Source organism: Dermacentor silvarum, chromosome 1, assembly GCF_013339745.2.
Source record: "Dermacentor silvarum isolate Dsil-2018 chromosome 1, BIME_Dsil_1.4, whole genome shotgun sequence".
NCBI lineage: Eukaryota > Metazoa > Arthropoda > Arachnida > Ixodida > Ixodidae > Dermacentor > Dermacentor silvarum.
Window position 1 is genome coordinate 106,824,356 of NC_051154.1, and position 19,582 is coordinate 106,843,937.

General features: G+C 45.9%; 2 protein-coding genes across 2 annotated transcripts in view; both read right to left on the reverse strand.

The window, feature by feature from the left end:
* Window positions 1-14,822, reverse strand: part of LOC119434430 (MAM and LDL-receptor class A domain-containing protein 1-like) — a 51,004-nt gene extending 36,182 nt beyond the window's left edge. The window contains exons 1-3 of the mRNA XM_049671929.1: window positions 14,721-14,822; window positions 11,940-11,993; window positions 9,640-9,720 (exon numbers count right to left, since the gene is read on the reverse strand). The gene's annotated coding sequence lies outside the window, so the exon portion shown is untranslated. The remainder of the gene's footprint in view (window positions 1-9,639; window positions 9,721-11,939; window positions 11,994-14,720) is intronic.
* A 744-nt stretch (window positions 14,823-15,566) lies between these two features.
* Window positions 15,567-19,582, reverse strand: part of LOC119453620 (MAM and LDL-receptor class A domain-containing protein 1-like) — a 109,505-nt gene continuing 105,489 nt past the window's right edge. Inside the window, exon 32 of the mRNA XM_049666620.1 lies at window positions 15,567-15,687. Within this exon, the coding sequence (XP_049522577.1) occupies window positions 15,567-15,687 (121 nt within the window). The remainder of the gene's footprint in view (window positions 15,688-19,582) is intronic.

The following is a 19,582-nucleotide window of genomic DNA, read 5'->3' on the forward strand; positions in this document are numbered from 1 at the left end:
GACGCGAATCACAACGTCTAGATCTCGCCTTCCAAATATGTAGCGAATAATATTCTTTATCAGGAAACTCACCTGCCTTCCTTCAAACTCGTTTTCGTATACTGACAGTCCAAACGTTACTGAACATATATGCTTCTCCCCAGAGACGCCTCCTTTTATATGTTTATTAGAGAACCGACTGCATTCTTTCAGAATCAATGGTCCAGACTGCATTGTCCCCAGGTAGTTTTTGTGCAGAAACTATTAGAGCCATTAGAAATATCAATCCGTGATGTGGATTTTCAAACTTCCCTACTGCGACAGTAAGCGTTGAATTCGATGATATATTTCCTAATAACGCTAAACTCCTGCCTATTCGAACCTAAAAAGTTTGCTAGATGACCACCTCGAGAACCTCCAAATAAATGCAGTAATAGCCACAGATGCTTCTGTCAGTGAAGAGAAGGCAGGAGTGGGTATTTTTTCGGCATCATTAAATTGGTCTTTCTCCCTTCGACTACCCGTCTTTACGCCAATATTTCAGGCGGAGTTATTAGCGATCATCCTAGCTCTACGAAAACTTCCCACATCTATTACTTCAGCCGTAATCTTAACCGACTCCTTGTCTGTTTGCTCCGCTTTATCAGTGCCCGATTCATCTATCCTTCTCCGAGAATTTCATTCATCCATCCCCCAACATTTACGCCTTATCCATCTGGTATGGGTGCCAGGGCACGTGGGCTCACTTTAAACGAATCTGCAGACGCACTAGCAGCGGCATCTCTTAACGGCCCGGTACTGTGGATCCTAAGACCTTCGGCATACGTCACGTCTGCGAGATTTAAAAAATTTCTGTCCAAGATGAACAGGCCAAATCATGTGTACTCAATAACACCGATTTTCAGCACCTTAGGTTTCCTTGGCACAGCAGATGGTGTTCAACAAGAAAACTTGAAGTGTCGTTTACTAGAATGTGTTGCCGAATACCAAGGCTTAATTTCTATACCCATAGGTCTGGTTTGGCGCCTTCCCCTCAATGCTTTATTGCAATGAACCCGAAACTATGGATCATTTCTTTATAGAGTGCATGTCGTAGGTTCACCATGCATAGAAAACGACTTCTAGAAGGTCCCCTTCGCCAACTTGGATTGACCATTACGTTACCTACCATTCTATCTCTGGGCGCATCGGTACTAGGACACTGTAATAGGAACGTATGTGATGCCATATTTAATTTTGTAATGGAAACAAGGAGACTGCCATGCTAATTTTTTTCACAAGACAACAAAAATATTTGCTTCAAATTTTAAGATGCTATAGCATGAAAATAATATTATGATTATAATTCATTTTATTATCTCATTCTTAAGTAAGAAAATCCCATTAGGTATCCTTCAATTTTCTTCCCACTGCCGCCCGATTCATGCCATCCCCGTAGTGGATTGTGCTATATCTATAGGCACCAAACCAAACCAAATCAAGCAAGCAAGCAAGGTTGTCCTGCTGTTCTTGAAGAACGTCTCCCTGTCTTCTATTCGCGTTGTACCGCGACACTGGTGGAAGTGCTGGCTATTGACCGCGCCTGATGCTCCGGACTCCTTCTGGAAGTCGTTCATCTAGCTCGGACGCATTGTCACCAGTTACGACACCCATGCATCGCTTCAGTCGTCGGCTGCTAGGCCTTGCACCGTAGTTCTCCCCTCTTCAACCACCTCTTACTAGGAGCTCCACACATCTGGCAATGCCTGAAACCAGCCCACCGCAAGCACCCCAAAGCAGCCAGTCTCCCCGTCCGCAACAGGTAACCGTTCTTCATCCGCTGGTTACCGATCGCTGTCGCGGTGCAGCCTTCGAAGACATTGAAGAGTGGCTTGACAAGTATGAGCGCGTCGCACAGACTAACCAGTGGACTGAACAGCAAAAGCTCTCCCACGTCTATTTCGCCCTTGACGACAGTGACCGTACTTGGTACGAGAACCGCGAAGCTGGCCTAACGACATGGAGTGAGTTTCGGCAGAAAATCACAGATGCTTTTGCAAGTGCCGGCCGACGCGACCACGCCCAGCAGTTGATGGAACAACGGGTGTAACAACCCAATGAGTCGGTCACAATGTTCGCCGAAGACATGGCTCGTCTCTTTGGTAGAGCCGACCCGAACATGACCGAAGATAGGAAGTTGCGCTACCTCATGCGAGGTGTAAAAGAGCAGTTGTTCGCGGGGCTTGTGCGAAATCCACCAGTCACCATCACTGATTTTATCAAAGAGGCTACGGCTATTGAGCGGGCCCATCATCAACGATGCAGGCAGTACGATCGACTGTCTACCCGCACCGCAATCAATGCCGCCGCATTGCCTCCAGAGTATATCAGAGCCCCTTGCGTGAAATGATAAGAGCGCTCGTCAAAGAAGAAATTCACAGGATTCTGACACCGACACTGGATAGACCCGTCGCGTCAATCGCCGAAGTGGTACGCGACGAAATCAGGCAGGCGTTCGCGGCTGCCGATCTTCAAGACCACCAGCGTCCCATGAGTTACGCCGCCGCTGTCCGATGTCCCCCACCCGTTACAACCACACTGCTGTACCACCAGCCTCCGACAGCCGCTCCTTGGTCGCCGCCGCAAGAGTAGGCTTTGAGGCGCGCACCCATGATGCCGATGCAGTCATACCGCCAGCTGTCATTCGCCGCGCCTTGGTCTACGCCGCAAAATGACCCTACGAGACAGCCACATTTTCGAAGATCCGACTCGTGGCGCACCGTCGATAAATTTCTGTTTTAACTGCGGAGGTGCCGGCCATATTTCGCACCATTGCTGGCATCGCGACACATCATTTCGACTTCTTCGTCCGTGGTCTGATGGTCGACGTGCAAATGACGACTCCATGCTACGCCGCGACGACGCTGCTTTTCAGGGACCTCCTATAGCGTACCCGAATGACGAATCCGTGCCCAATGATCAGACCGATTTCGGCCATCGGTCGCGCTCTCGAACCCCTCCACGCCAGATGCCTGCTGGACGCACTTTTGCTGACCTTCAAGGACGAAGGTCGTCCAGCCCCCGCCGGAGAAACTGAAGGCGGCGACCTCTGGGGGTAAGGTTGCAGGCCTGCCGCAAGACAATAAAAATCCCCCATCTCTCCCGATAGTGACAGCGTTAGTCGACACTGGTGCCGACTTCTCTATAATAAGTCAGGAACTCGCGCTCCGCCTGAAGAAAGTAAAGGCGCCATGGACGGGACCTCACATAAGGACTGCAGGTGGACAATTACTGATGCCTACTGGAAGATGTACTGCTAGAAATAACATTGAAGATTCTTCTTTCGTGGCCGCTTTCATCGTTATTCCTGCGTGCTGTAAATATTTGATTATTGGAATGGATTTCCCAAGGGAATATGGCACCGTAATTAACATCCCAGACCGCATGGTGACGTTTTTTAAGAGCCCTGGTTTAGTCCATTGCTTATCACCGCAACACAACTCCTTCGTCTAACAGAAGACGACGTCGTAATCCCACCTCGGTCATGTATCCTTGTTTCGGTGCCATGTGACATACCGTTTCATTTCGAAGGAGTTACCGGCCAAATAACCATTTTTTTGTTTACTCACGGTGTCTCGGTCGCACGAGGAAGTGTAAATGTCACCAACGGGCGCACGAATCTATTGCTAACAAATTTTAGCACAGAGCGACGACACCTTAGAAAAGACACTGCTGTGGGTTATTTTGACGGTGTTGCGGATGTTCGCGGCTGCTGTTCACTACTCGAAGAAGCGCCTACACACGACCCAGCTCCTGTACTTCACGTCAGCACTGTTTTGCCGTGGCACTAACGAGAACGGCTTCTTATGCTATTGGCTAAGTTCAACGACTGCTTTGCGTCGACGTCAAGAGTCGGTTGGACGCCCCTAACAAAGCACTGAATAATTATAGAGGATACGGCAAGACCAATTCACCAAAATCCTTATCGTGGTGACTCCCAGAGAACGTGAAGCCATACAACAACAGGTGACAAAAATTCTTAAAGACGACGTGATCCAACCATCAACGAATCCCTGGGCATCCCCTGTAGTTCCAGTCAAGAAAAAAGACGGCAGCTTGCGTTTCTGTGTGGACTACCAAAACTAAATCAGGTGACGAAGAAAGACGTGTACCCGCTTCCCCGTATCGACGATTCCCTCGACAGGCTTCGACACGCACGTTACTTCTCTTCAATGGACTTAAAAAGCGGATATTGGCAAACCGAGGTAGAACCAAGAGATCGTGAAAAAACTGCTTTTGTGACGCCAGACGGCCTATACGAATTTCAGGTTTTGCCTTTTGGCTTCTGCCCTGCCCCTGCTACGTTCCAACGCCTCATGGATACTACTTTCGGGTCTGAAGTGGAAAATCTGCTTAGTGTACCTGTACCTTGACGACGTCATCGTGTCCTCCGCAACGTTCAAAGAATACATCGAACGGCTTGAAACGGTTCTGCAGTCCATACGATCCGCCGGCCTCACCCTGAAGCCGGAGAAGTGCCACTTCGGCTTTGCGGAACTACAGTTTCTTGGTCACGTCGTCAGCCATGCCGGTGACCACCCGGATCCTGAAAAAATTGCCGCCGTCGCAGTTTCCCATACCATCCGATAAAAAGGCTGTCAGGCGCTTCCTCGGCCTCTGCACCTATTACCGGCGGTTTATTGCAGACTTTGCTCGCATTGCGTCGCCGTTAACTCGCCTCACGAGAGATGACGCTGCTTTTGTATGGGGCGACGAAGAGAAAGACGCATTTAACGTCTTGCGGCAACGTCTCCAGACACCTCCAGTGCTTGCCCACTTTGATGAGACCACTCCTACATTGCTCCACACTGATGCTAGCAATGTTTGCTTGGGAGCTGTTCTTGTGCAGCGGCAGGAGGACACGGAAAGAGTGATTGCCTACGCAAGCAGAACGCTCTCACGCACAGAAGCAAATTATTCCACAACTGAGAAAGAATACCTCGCCGTGGTATGGGCGGTTATGAAATTTCGCTCATATTTGTATAGCCGCCCTTTCAAAGTTCTCAGCGACCACCATTCACTGTGTTGGTTGACGAACCTTAAAGATCCTTCTGGACGATTGGCGCGTTGGAGCCGAAGGCTGCAAGAGTTTGACATGACAGTCATGTACAAGTCGGGGAAGCGACATACGGATGCTGACTGCCTGTCTCGATCACCGATAGAGTCGGCTTCTCCCCTCAAAGAAGAAGAAACAGCATTTCTTTGTGTTCTGGGCACATCCGCCATCGCTCAACACCAACGGAACGACCCTGAGTTGCTTGTACTAATCAATTACTTAGAGGGAAGATCTGCGAAAGTACCTAGAGTTTTCGCAAGAGGATTGTCCTCGTTTGGTTACGAGCCAAAGTCCTTCACACAAGAAACTTTTCTTCGACCGGGTCCCCCTATCTCCTCGTCATTCCTACAGCTCTTCGTACGGAAGTACTTCAAGCCTGTCACAACAAGGTGACTTCTGGTCACTTAGGGCTACACGCGAACATTGGGCAGAGTGCGGCAAAGCTACTACTGGCGGAGACTTGCCACCGCCGTGAAACATCACGTTCGCACTTGTCTTTACCGCCAGAGGCGCAAGTCGCCTCCGACAAAACCAGCCGGCCTCCTACAACCTGTCGAGGTTCCTCGAACACCATTTGATCAAATCAGAATGGATATTTTGCGCCCACTTCCTACTTGTACTGGAGGGAATCGCTTTGTTCTCGTCGCAACCGACTATCTGACACGTTACGCTGAAACAAAGGCCATCCGGAGAGGCACAGCAGCTGAGGTGGCGCACTTTTTCATTGAGAATGTTGTAATGCGACACGGCGCACCGCTCGTCGTAATAACCGACCGAGGGACCGCATTCATGGCTGCACCTTTAGGTCATGTCTTGCTGCTAAATGGAACGGCTCATCAGAAGTCAACCGTCTACCATCCAGAAACCAACGGATTGACAGAGCGCCTCAACAAAACAATTGAAGACATGCTTTTAATGTACGTGGATGTCGAACATAAAAATTGGGATGTCATCCTCCCTTATATCACGTTTGCGTACGACACGGCGATACAACAGACGACGCGCATGACTCCGTTCAGCCTCGTTCACGGCCGGTATGTACGAACGATGTTGGATGCAATGCTTCCACATGAATTTGACTGCACTGACACGGACGCCGAAGTGTTTTCGCAACGCGCCGAAGAGCGGCTTGGCAGCTCGTGCGCTTGCGGATCTGCCAGCAGCAACACTGCGACGCAGGCCGCTATGATGTTCACCGTAGAACTGTAACATATGAAGTCGGCGACAGAGTGTGGGTTTGGACACACATACGGAAACGAGGCCTCTCCGAGAAGCTGTTAAGGCGATACTTCGGCCCATATCGAGTATTGCGGCGACTCAGTGATGTCACATGCGAGGTCGTCCCCGATAGTCCCAACTTTACGCGGCGCCACCCGCACCGTCATGAACTTCTGCATGTTGCACGCATGAAGCTGCATGTAAGCGAATGACTATGCGAGATACCCTCACTTCGACAAGGGACATTTCTGGTCTAGCATGGGGGTGATGCTCTTTTAGGGAGGGACAAATGACGCGTGTGCTCTAGGCAGACGACAACGACGATGGGGGCATTAACTGACTCCGTCTAGTGGGTCAGTGGGATTCTTCGAGGACGAAGAAGACGTGTCTCTGATCTGTTTTGTTTGAACAGCTTGTCCTGCTGTTCTTGAAGAACGTCTCCCTGTCTTCTGTTCGCGTTGTACCGCGATAATTTGTATAGAACATTTAATAACAGCTGCACTTGAAGAAACTTCGAGTGACCTCGAAGAATTGTTCACTGAAGTGACGTCCTTATATCAGTATTTACAACACCTCATAGTAGGAGACAGTTCATTTCACAGCCTGATTCCTCTCGCCATTATATCGGTACTCCAGGAAATTATCGCTGTCATCATCGCCGTAATGTTCCGTATAAAGTTCAAAGGCCATATGAATGAGCGACCCATACACTGTGGGTGCGAGAAAAAGCACGTAAGCAGTGAACCGAACAAGATAGCGGCTTAATGGGCATTATCTTCCCACGCGCTCAATATTCCGATTAGTTGGAGGTCGCGTGATCAAACGCGCGTTTGGGAAGGAGAGCGCGCGTCTTCTGCGAATGACTGTGCGCGGCTGACGCTTACGCGGCCCGCGTGCCGTTTCTTATTGTTGGTAATCATTGGTGAGTACAATAATAGGGCGAGCAGAGATGGCTGCTAACTTCATGCGCGCTGTCTTCCTTCCCGGGCTGTCTTTCCACGTCCCTAGTATTGCAGAACACGTAGTCTAAGGATGTGTTCCAATTCTGGCCAGCATCGGAGTCTGTCTACGTAGACAGCTAAGGAGACAGCCAAGACAGCTTCGAGGCCATCTAATGGAACGCGTTTCGAACCGTCTGGATGACGTATGAAAGACGCGTCTGCGGACGAGACGCCAGCTCGCGGTGACAAAAAAGAAAAGCTGAGAAAAGCACGCATTATTTCTGTATTTTAAGACCTTGTGCCTGCGAACCTATAAAAAAACACGATGTGACTTAGATTAAGGGCGTAGGAAAGTACGTCTACGTTTTCTTGTGCGCAGACGACCTTCGTGTCAGCTTTCCAAGCATCCTGCTCAGCCTGCCATCTTGTTTGGACAGGAAAGTAGGCTGCATCGTTTCTGACTTCGATGCTGTCATCGCGAAGCTGTCTACTTTGACGCCTTCGTGAGAATTGGAACGAGACTTAAGATGGCCGCTGTCCACTTAGCTGTCTACTTTGCCGTCTTAGGCGAGTATTGGAACACAGCCTAAGAGACAGGGGATGATTGGAGATCGCTGACAGAGGCCGTCCTGTAGTGGACATAAAAATAGGCAGACGATGATGATGATGAATATAATTTTCGGAGTCGCGGTGAATCGCGCGGCTATACGAACCGTTCGCCCCCCGCTGCCAGCGCTCTTCATAATGCAAGCATTGTGACGATGAGCGCTCGTGGTCATCCAGTGAGATATTTACAGGTTTACATGGTCCGTGCATTACACTATATGCTTGTTATTTTAATTAGTAAATGAATGTTTACTACAATTTATATATGGCGCTGCTTTAACTAACGCAAAGACATGTGTGAGGGCCGCACTTTTTTGTCGCGATTTTCACGAGCCTTAGATGGGACCGGGACATTTGATCTAATTTTTCCAACTACGAGTATGAAATCCGCTGTAAACCTCCGCGATCGCCCCCTCTCGCCATCTAGTAGCGACGCTCGAAATTACGCTGCGCGCGAAAATTCGGTGTTGAGCGCGATCGGAATCAGCGCACCACACGCAGTTGCTTCTCGTTTTTCTTTTTTTTTTCTTTTTTTTATTATTGGCTGTCAAGTTGGGGGTGCAGCCCTTACACTCGTGCGGCCAGTATATGGATTTATACGGTATGTAGTAAGCTTTTAGCCACAATAAAAAAATTTAAGTGAAAAGGTAAAGGCAACTCAAAAGAAACCTCAAATGATGTGGGTAACAGAACTCTGGTAATTGAACTTGAGGGGGGTGGAGAGTAGGCTTCGGCATCGCTGGTGGGGGGGGGGGGGGAATGGGGGGCTCTGCCTCTCTCGGAAAACTTCGGAGGGGGCTCGGGCCCCGGCGTATCCCCGTAGTCGGTGCCTATGACATGATCTGTGACTTCGTCTACATAGACATAATTATGCTTCCTCCGGATCGTTGAATGCAGTATAGCCCTAAACGCTACTTATTCTTACTGTTGGCAATTCTGTGTAACCTGCGAACGTGTTCACAACACAGTTCGTATGCTAGAACGATTTGTAAGAGTAGCCCTCAGCCAAATGTAATTGTAAGAACACTAGTAGCGAAAGGGGACGGCCAATGACAGTTCTTACAAACGAGAGGATTGTTCATCTCCATCCACAGCTTGCTCGATAGCAAGCTCGATCGCTAAACGGCATTGTGGTAATGGAATATCATCCCATTACCGCATCGCTGTTCACCGACATAGGGTGCCACATGCCAAAATTAGTTTACCTCCAGAGCCTTGGTGGTCGAGAGAGAGGGAGAGGAAAAAATACCACACTCTTGCTTGCTATCCTTACTTTTATATTTATATGCATATGTTGTTGCTCAGTATCCTGAGGCAAGGTACAAGTGGGAATGTTATTTAAATTAAAATAGTGTTAAGTGGCAGCAAGATACTTCTAGTTGGCTGACGAAAAATATAAAAAAAGGATGAAAGCTAGTGCAAAATGGCACCCTTCTAATGCGAGACACCGCATGGCTTCAAAAACTAAGCTAACAAGTGGACATATTGCGTGACTTTGGCCCCAGGTAGTACAGTGCCCTGTAATATGAAATATCCCCTACACGCTGCAGTTGTTTGTGCGCCCTTAGGTGCACTCACATTTTTCGAGAGATTCACATCACAGAAATTATATTTTTAAGCCTGAGACTGTGATCTAGAAAATACGATGCTCTCAGATGAAGTTGTGTCGCATCTGCGTAATTACAGCCCAACTACTACCTTTAATGATAAAACATCATCTTCAGTGATACTCAAGTACCCGTTGTGCGCGACTTGGCCCTTTGGCAAGAGAATATAGTTGGAAGGCGCACTCATACTCACCTTCAGGCGTTCCTGTCGTATGGTCCGAGGGAAACACAGAGAGGCCAGCCCGCTGATGCTGCCACCAGCCAGTAGCGAATGCTGCATGCCGCCAGAACGTATGTGGCTTGGTTGGATGTATAACATTTATTCACGGCTTCAAATGTGGCTGACCATATAACTTTGCACATTGTAATGAAACCACATCGAGGGTATTGCAATGACAGAGAGAGAGACAGAGAAAGAGGTCGAGACTTACCAGGTCATTAGTACAAATGAACGATGCTTAAAAACGGCGCCACCCAATAATTACAAAAAAAAACATCTCCTTATATCATATCAATAATAAAAAAAAAACACCGCATATCCACGGGGTGAATGATGATGAGTGGGCGAAGCTCCGGAGGGAATCATCGGTAAACCGTGAATCTTCCGTGTAATTCGCCCAGTCTCGCCGCACTAAATCGAACGATTGACTTCCACCACTGACACGCGCCATATGTGACGTCATTCCTATTTTATAACAGCGCCCTTCATTATAATTGCACCATCTCCCGCTTAAGGGGACGCTAGTACAAACGCGTTAGAAACGTGCAGTACTCTCTAGTAAGGGGGAGAGGCCACAGCGTCTTACGCAGCCGTTTACACGTGCCGGAACGTGCACCGCGTTTGCCGACGCCATCACATGACTGCTGAGAGAGTATAACCCCCGTATTCATAAACACCCGCCGGGGTGGCTCAGTCAGCTAAGGCGTTGCGCTGCTGAGCACGAGGTCGCGGGATCGAATCCCGGCCGCGGCGGCCGCATTTCGATGGAGGCGAAATGCAAAAACGCCCGTGTGCTTGCGTTGTAGCGCACGTTAAAGAACCCCAGGCGGTCAAAATTAACCCGGAGCCCTCCACTACGGCGTGCCTCATAATCAGAACTGGTTTTGGCACGTAAAACCCCAGAAAGAAGAAGAAGTATTCATAAACGCTCCTCGACTTGAACTTGACTTGCCACCGCCTTCAACGCGTTTCGAACGCGCTGCCCAAGGCGGTGGCAAGTCAAGTTCAAGTCGAGGAGCGTTTATGAATACGGGGGTAAGGCGGAGAGGCCACAGCGTCTTACACCAGCTTCTTACGCGGGCCGTAACGCGCTAGCACAAACGCTTTAGAAACGCGCAGTCTTTCGCTAATGTTGGGTATTTATTGTCATCGTGGTGCGTGTGTCCATGTGCGCTTAGTGGCGTAGTTGTTAGCGCCGCGCGTTCGGAAGCGAGGGGTCCCTGGTTCGATTCCGCGCTACGGACACAACTTTCGGAATTTTTTTTTTCATAAAAGTAGACGTGGCTACCTACTACGACGACGACGACTACTACTACAGAGGAAGGACAGACCCACACCCTAAGGAGCTTCGCCCCTAAAAAAAGAAAACAAAAGAGCACTGAAGGCGCCTGCCAGTGGCATATAGCTTTGTTGTCGCGAACGAGAAGCCTTGTGGACAAGGCATAAATCCCGGCATGTTTAACAAACCTACAAAGGTTGCAGTGACTATCTATCTATCTATCTATCTATCTATCTATCTATCTATCTATCTATCTATCTATCTATCTATCTATCTATCTATCTATCTATCTATCTATGTGTGTGTGTATATAATATAAACAGTGTGAATATTGCCATCCTATCCGACTCCCCTCTATACTCACTTCGTCAGTACAGTTCGTAGCGATGAGCCGCCTACTAACAAGGTCACTTTACTTTTATACTAGCTTTTGTTTTCTTCTTCTGGAGCTGTTGATATACACAATAAAAAAAGAAACGAGCGAAAGAAGACGTTTTAAAAGCAATTGTACATTTTCTCATGAACGAATTAAAACTTTCGCTGTGCTTTCGATGCAGACATGGAAAATGCCCCACAGGAGGGCGCCAGACAAATGAGTCATGGTACGAAAGTTCGTGGCTGTCTGATAGACTTCGTGCTCGAGGTGTCGGTACTCGACAAAGGCCTAAGCCTGTCACTTGCTTCTTTCTTCAATCATAATAACCTAATAAACACGTCTAAAATTTGGCATAGTTAAAGCGAGCCCTAATTGTACAACTTCGATTCTCACAACTGCAATGCATGTCTATTATATCAAAGCTCACCTACTCTAAAGAGCAGAAGTAGTAGATATCGCACTCCGTTGCGCTAAAGAATAGCCGCGGAGCGCTGTGTCTTCGCTTTTGAACGTTGTGGTATGTGTGTCACGTACGTCCCACCAATTATACTTTAACAAGCTACGTCAGCCACAGAAAATAAAATACAGGAAGCCCTAATTTATATATGGACCACTTACGCTCATATGAATTCTCCCAGGCAAGACATGTCGGTCCTTCGAAATTGCAAGCATCTGCAAAAAACAAACACCATCATACATCCACAGGTCAACTTTTTTTTTTTTTTCTCAGCATGTTGTTTTTTTTGTCCCACTGGCAGCTGTATATTTTTTAGATGTGTTTATGTACCACGAGTTATACTGTACTTGTGCTAAAAAAGTTGTTTGTAGCATGGCAGCACAATACCGCTAAAAGTAGCATTATGCTGGCATTGTAAAAGTGGCGTTGTGCTGATATAATTTCAAACAGAATGTTCTGTAAGTCCGGTGTGCGCGTAGTTCAAAAGGAAGGAGCACACTTACAAAAAGACATGTCTACTTGCTTACGTTGTATATATATATACAGGGTGTTTCAGCGAACACTTTCAAAAATTCTCAAAGGTTGCCTGCGGCAGATAGCCCAATTCTAGTTAATGAGCTGGTCTACTCGAAGAGGCGGACATTACTTGCACAAGAAATTGAAATGCATAATCGCACAATTAACAGACATTCACTAATTAAGTTTTTAACCAATTACCTGATGGCCCATATTGCAATTTACAAATTGTAGCCGTGAAGTTCGCAAGGCGGATCCACTTAAATGAATTCTCGGAATGACACCAGTTTCGAGATATTAATTCCCGAACTTTGCGGAGAAATGCATTGGCGTTCCAGTTAGGTTCTTAACAAAACGTCGCTTTTTGCATTGAAGCACAAAATTAACTGGAACGCCAATGCATTTCTCCGCAAAGTTCGGGAATTAATATCTCGAAACAGGTGTCATCCTGAGAATTAATTCTAAGTGGATCCGCCTTGCGAACTCCATGGCTACAATTTGTAAATTGCAATATGGGCCATCAGGTAATTAGTTAAAAACTTAATTAGTGAATTTCTCTTAATTAGTCCATTATGCATTTCAATTTTTTGTGCAAGTAATGTCCGCCTCTTCGAGTAGACCAGCTCATTAACTAGAATTGGGCTATCTGCCACAGGCAACCCTAAATAAATTTTGAAAGTGTTCGCTGAAACACCCTGTATATGAACGAGAAGAAAGGGAACCGAGGGGCCCGATTTTTAATATCATATCATAAAAAGCCAACAAACAATGACACCAAGGACAACATAGGAGAAATCACTTGTACTTACTAATTAAATTAAAGAAATGATAAATTCATGGAAATGAAAATGGATGAAAAAACAACTGTCCGCAGGTGGGGAACGAACCCACGTCTTCCATTGGAGAACAAAAGGGCCAAGATTTAGACGCGATAGCTTTAGGATAGCTATATATATCTCCAATGGATACGCAACTTTCTGACTAACCGTCAACAGTTCGTGTTCGCTAACCAATGCTCGTCTAATCTATCACCCGTTATCTCCGGCGTGCCGCAAGGCACTGTCCTAGCACCACTACTCTTCTTCATATACATTAACGACTTACCGAGAGGTTGTTCTTCGAGAGTTCGTTTGTTCGCTGATGATTGCGTAATCTATCGTCCTATTATTAACGACGCTGATTTTCGTTCTCTCCAGTCTGACCTTAACATAATTGAAACCTGGTGTAATAATGGGCTAATGTCTCTCAACGTCAAGAAAACGTCGCTACTTACTTTCCACCGTCGCGAATAATTTATTTCAGCTAAATACGTTATCGCCGTTTCTGAAGTATGTGCCGTCACTTCTTATAAGTACTTAGGTGTTAACTTGTTCAGCAACCTCGGTTGGTCTTCGCACATTTGCAACATTAGCAATGACGCCAATCGTGTTCTATGCTACCTGCGCCGTAATCTTCGTCTTATTCCTCCTTCAGTAAAACTACTAGCATATTTAACACTTGTCCGACCCAAACTGGAAAGCGCATGCTCAGTGTGGGGCCCATACCAATCTAACCTGGCAACAGCACTGGAATCCATACAGAATCGCGCAGCAAGGTTTATTCACTCCGACAACTCTTACCACACTAGCGTCACTAAACTTATGGCATCTCTGAACCTTCCAACCTTCGAGCACCGCCGCAAAACTGCAAGGCTATGTCTCTTTTACAAGTTTTATCACTCGCTGCTTCACCAGACCGACATCATACCTGTGCATCGCACTTCATCCCGTCATAGCCATTCAAAGGCTGTTTATCCCTCTCCAGCTCGCACCGCCGCTCATCTTAACTCTTCCTTCGTTCAAACAGCGAAAGACTGGAATCATCGATCTACCTGCCGAAGCGATGCACCACTCCAGTCATGCATCGTTCAAGGCACTCATCGAAAATATAACCTACTAAGTATGCCCACCCCTCCTGTAAAACCTCGAGAAGGGTATTTGAGGTACCAATAAATAAATAAATAAATAAATAAATAAATAAATAAATAAATAAATAAATATATATATATATATATATATATATATATATATATATATATATATATATATATATATATATAGTATTTTATTAAATCTGCAGTCGCGCTAGCAAACCGACGGCTTTTGAAAAACAGTTTCGGTGAACTTCAGTACTACCAGTCAGGGCAGAAAACAGCTGTTTTAGTTTCAGGACAAAATTTATCCTGAGGGAGGGAATTATATGTGGCACACATTTCCTTTGTATCCCGGTCATCAGCTGGCTTATGAATATGAAGCGTCATAATAGACACGAAATGGAAGTCTGTGTTGATAAAGACGCTATCTGTTGGCGCTGAGAAAAGTTGGAATGGTACAGGGTATGGCTAAAACAAAGAATGAAACTTATAGTTTAAAGAAACTTATTCTTACGTTCATCTGGGCATGCCCCCTGCACAAGCTCGATGTCATCGAGAAGTATGCCAGATTCTGTCGAGAAAAAGTCAGGGATCCGTGCTTCAAATACCACCTGCGAGCAGGGGAGAAATAAAATGATTTTCATATGCTTCATTTATATCAAGTCATCACTTTAAAAAGAATTAGAGGTCAAGTATTTCTTTTCTGTTCAGTACTATTTGCTATTATAAACGGGGTAACTTTCGATATTAGTGTATGCAGGCACTTTTTTGATGACTTCATAAAGTGTAATTGACTTCTATTATTAATTAGCTTCGTGCAGCAAATAGCCAGATTTGTTTATAGGCTCTGGCCTTATACAGACCCGCAGTGCTGTGATGAGGTTATAATTTGCGACTGACAGAAAGAGTGAAAAAAAAAAAAAAAAAACGTTATGAGAAAGAAAGCTGCTGGCGCCCTAGCGGCACTGCCTTGCCCAACAATTATGGGAATAAACTTTTATGCTCACAAATGTGCCGTTGTTCAAATGCAAGCAGCCAGCACTGCTTCCTCAAAAGTAATATCTGCATTGGCCACAAACTGTAGAACTTAGGACACGGAGGACGGATATGCAGAATTCTAGAGCAAGAACTTAGTTATTTTGTAAATTTTATTGGCAAGCGTTACAAGTTACGGTTCTGGCGTTCTTCAGTGTCTTATTCTTTTGGGTCAGCTACAGAACGCTTGCTGAACAATAGCCATGCATAAATTTTGCTTTCCATATCGTGGACCAGGCATAAGCAGTGTCAATCTCTATAAAAGGCTGTGTGTAAACATATTCGGCGTATAAAAATAACAGCGTAGTCAGGCATCAGCGGAAAGCTAAGCACTCGCCTGCCACGGCCTGTCGGAGGTGATGTTTACTGAGCGGCCGTTCCACCAGATGCTCTCTTCGGTGTCCAATGAAAGAAGGGCGTTGTCGAGGCCTTCAGCGTGAACGAGCCTGCGTGCAGTCAAGAGCATTCACACCGCAGCGATTTTTAAACCTTTCTTTGCCAACCTCGTCGGGTTTCGTGACCGTGGGTTCTGCGGCCTGGCTGTTCTCTTGCCGAATAGGCCAACCAATCACAGCGGAGTACGCGCGAGGCGCGCGCCGCTGGCTTCCTTGCACGACCACAAGATGGCTCTCGCCTCCGCGCATACGCGGCAGCGACGGCGCCAGCCGTGCGCGGGGAAAGAAAAAAAAAAACCCAGAAAGCTCGCCTTGATGCATACACGGCAGCGGCGGCATTGCATTAGTCTCTCTACAATCCCCGAATAAAGCCTTCCGTGTCCATTTGGGCGGTCATTCATTAAACACAAACTCGTGTTTCCGCTCTTTATGTACTCACTCAAAGCTTCGCTGTATATAGATTCCAACTCGTTGGATTTGCTGCATTTTTTTTTCAGCGGTTGACTGCGTCAAATTGAGAAGGACGCAGAGTTATGGATGGCAGTATGGTAAACACAGAAAACATATTTGATATAGTTTTTACTCACGAGAAGGAAGAAACGGCAGTTGTAGCTTTGCCGCATCCACCCCTCCCCCAACCTCCCTTGCTTTGGTGCTTGTTTTCGTGTGCTTATGTTTTAGCTGAGATATCATGCGGTTTATTTCTTTGTCCGCCTTTCACATTTTCTGTCTTGCTAAGCTGCTGCGCCCTCTGCCCCTTTTTGTCCATATTCCTGCACCGTGTTCCTCCTTTTCCTATTCGGCGACCAGCTATCAATAGCGCAGTTTGATTTTCTGCCTCCATAGGCAATGTACCTCTGGTAAATTTTTATTCGCACCATAATAAACTTTGTAAGGGGTAAAGTAGCTGTTCCTTTAAAGCGTGTAGTTTGATAAGAGCTGGTGATAGTAGTTGAACCGCTAATGCAATGAAACATAATGAAAATAAACGACACAGAATAATAATTTGCAGAACAAAGCGAAAAAGTAGGAAAAGCAAGTGCAGATAGACGGAAAAACTAAGAACTTTGAGATGCTTGTAACAAAGCAATGTCTTAGGGGCCGGCACACTTTAATTTATTTGCCCGCAACATTTTTCCAACCTCACTGGTAAGATATATTTCGCGAGAATATGCGCCGATTCCTTGAAGCAGTTTGGGCAACTGCACGGTAAACGGGAAAACAGGGAAGCAAACAGAATGTAATAGAAAGAAACACGGAAATCTGCACCGGAGGTAAACACGCTGTTTGCTGAGGAAGCAGTTCAACAACAGCGAGGTGACAGTTACAACTCGATGGATTATCGCGTAACTGGTTTGCTGACAACCGGCGTTTGCTTTGCTGTAAGACGCAGAGAAACAAATTAACCAAGAACAGCAGCATATGCTATAATGCGTGCTGTTATTACCTGCGGGATGTCGAGAATGTCCTGCAATCACTTGGAGCATTATCTAATAATTAACGGGCGCCATTACTTCCAGATTATAGAGGAAGTTACCTGGCAATGCAATGGATGGAACGCTGGCCTGTGTGAAGAATTACACTAGCCATTAACGACGCCTATTAATGACGCTCAGTAGAGATGATTGCAGAGGAAAGGATGTGATTTTAATTTCCCTTGAAACAGTGAATTATTGTTGGCAGCCTTAACAAAAAAAAAAAAAAGTTAAGCAGGTCCGACGCACTTGTTGGAATATACAGGGTGTTTCAGCGAACACTTTCAAAAATTCCTAAAGGTTGCCTGTGGCAGGTAGCACAATTCTAGTTCATGAGCTGGTCTACTCGAAGAGGCGGACATTACTTGCACAAGAAATTGAACGGCATAATCAATTAATTAACAGAAATTTACTAATTAAGTTTTTAACTAGTTACCTGGTGGCCCATATTGCAATTTACAAATTGTAGCCGTGGAGTTCGCAAGGCGGATACACTTGGAACGAATTCTCGGGATGACACCAGTTTCGAGATATTAATTCCCGAACTTTGCGGAGGAATGCATTGGCATTCCAGTTAGTTTCTTAACAAAACGTCGCTTTATGCATTGAAGCACAAAATTAACTGGAACGCCAATGCATTTCTCCGCAAAGTTCGGGAATTAATGTCTCGAAACTTATGTCATCCTGAGCATTAATTCTAAGTGGATCCGCCTTGCGAACTCCACGGCTACAATTTGTAAATTGCAATACGGGCCATCAGGTAATTAGTTAAACCCTTAATTAGTGATTTTTTGTTAATTAGTCGATTATGAATTTCAATTTTTTGTGCAAGTAATGTCCGCCTCTTCGAGTAGACCAGCTCATTAACTAGAATAGGGCTATCCGCCACAGGCAACCTTAAATAAATTTTGAAAGTGTTCGCTGAAACACCCTGTATATTAAGCGAAGCGAAGTTTTGTATACAAAGTTTGTGCATAAGTTTATCGACGTTAGCTCTGAAATTGGGGAACATGCTTATGCTTAAGCTCATCAATGTTCGCGCTTACGCTGGTGCACATGCTAATGAAATGAGTGCAAAGCTGCCGGAGTAATTCTATCAGTTGTGAAGACGTTTATGTGACAATAAAATTTTACTTCTATTATTATTATTATTATTATTATTATTATTATTATTATTATTATTATTATTATTATTATTATTATTATTATTATTATTATTATTTCACATCTTGATGTTGAAAGAGAACCCTGGGCCGCTGTAACGTAAACCTATTCTAATCTGTTTCATTGTATTTCTGCCACTAGCACTCCATGATTGGACGAAAACTTTAGGGCCATCCCCACTTCGTCTATTTGTCCCGTGATGTCACGAAAACCACGAAAACTACGATCTGATATGACGTGTATAAACTGATTATGCATGATTAGGCCGACAAAAATGAATTATTTTCGATTCTACGCATTTTCCCCCATTAGCCCTCAGCAATTGGTGAAAGTTTTTCGGGCGCTGCACCCACTTCACCTATCTGTAACGCGACGTCACAAAACCGCGAAAACACCACTTCAAAGTGACGTGTACGCACTTAAGATGCCATAACATGCCGAACTTAATTTTTTTTCGTAATAACCAGAGACTGCCCCGTACCGAAAGGAATAAATGATGGCTACCCGCCGATCGTTCTGGCACTGGCTACTCGTACTCGTAGCTGCCGGGGAGAATTAAATTGTCTGTGGATAATTTAAAAAAAAAGAATGGGAGGCATTATAACGCTATTTCGGAACTTAAACTGCGCTAGGGACGAGACACCGAGGTAGACGAAGACAGGACGAACGCAGACCAACAACTGGTTTGTTATAACGTTGACGAGCCATTTCGGCACGTATACGACATCGCTCTGCCACCTCTTTTTCACGGAGGACCTGCTTTAGCGGCATTTTTAACATTCCGTTGCACGCTGTCGTGATTTTCGACCAGTCACCTCAAGCTAAGGGGAAGCGGACCAATCGCAGACGCCGGCACCACGCTCCTAATTTGGCTATCTACTTTCAATGCGCTAACTCAGACCCACAGAAACCATCTCAACTTCTGCGCGCTCCTCGCCTTTTGTCAGCCAATCAGCCAATTAGATAAGACATACCTACAAGGTAGGCAATGCTATCTGCCTTCAAAGCAAACAAAAGTGACCTCCTTTAAACGGGGATAGCGTTTGATTGGGCCGTTCAAACAACACGGGTTTCGTTCGTTGCTTGTGTCGGCGGTTTTTGACGCCAGGAGACTGGAATAAAGATTGGAATGGGTATAGTTGTGCATTATATGGCCCCTGCTGTTGTCATTTCACACGACACGTTGCACGTCGTGGTAATGAGATCTTGCAAAGCGATGCGACGCCGATACCAATTAAAAGAGGAAACGACGACGAACGCCAAACCCCGGGGAAGAGGCAAAGAAAGCATCGCTTTAATATATTTAA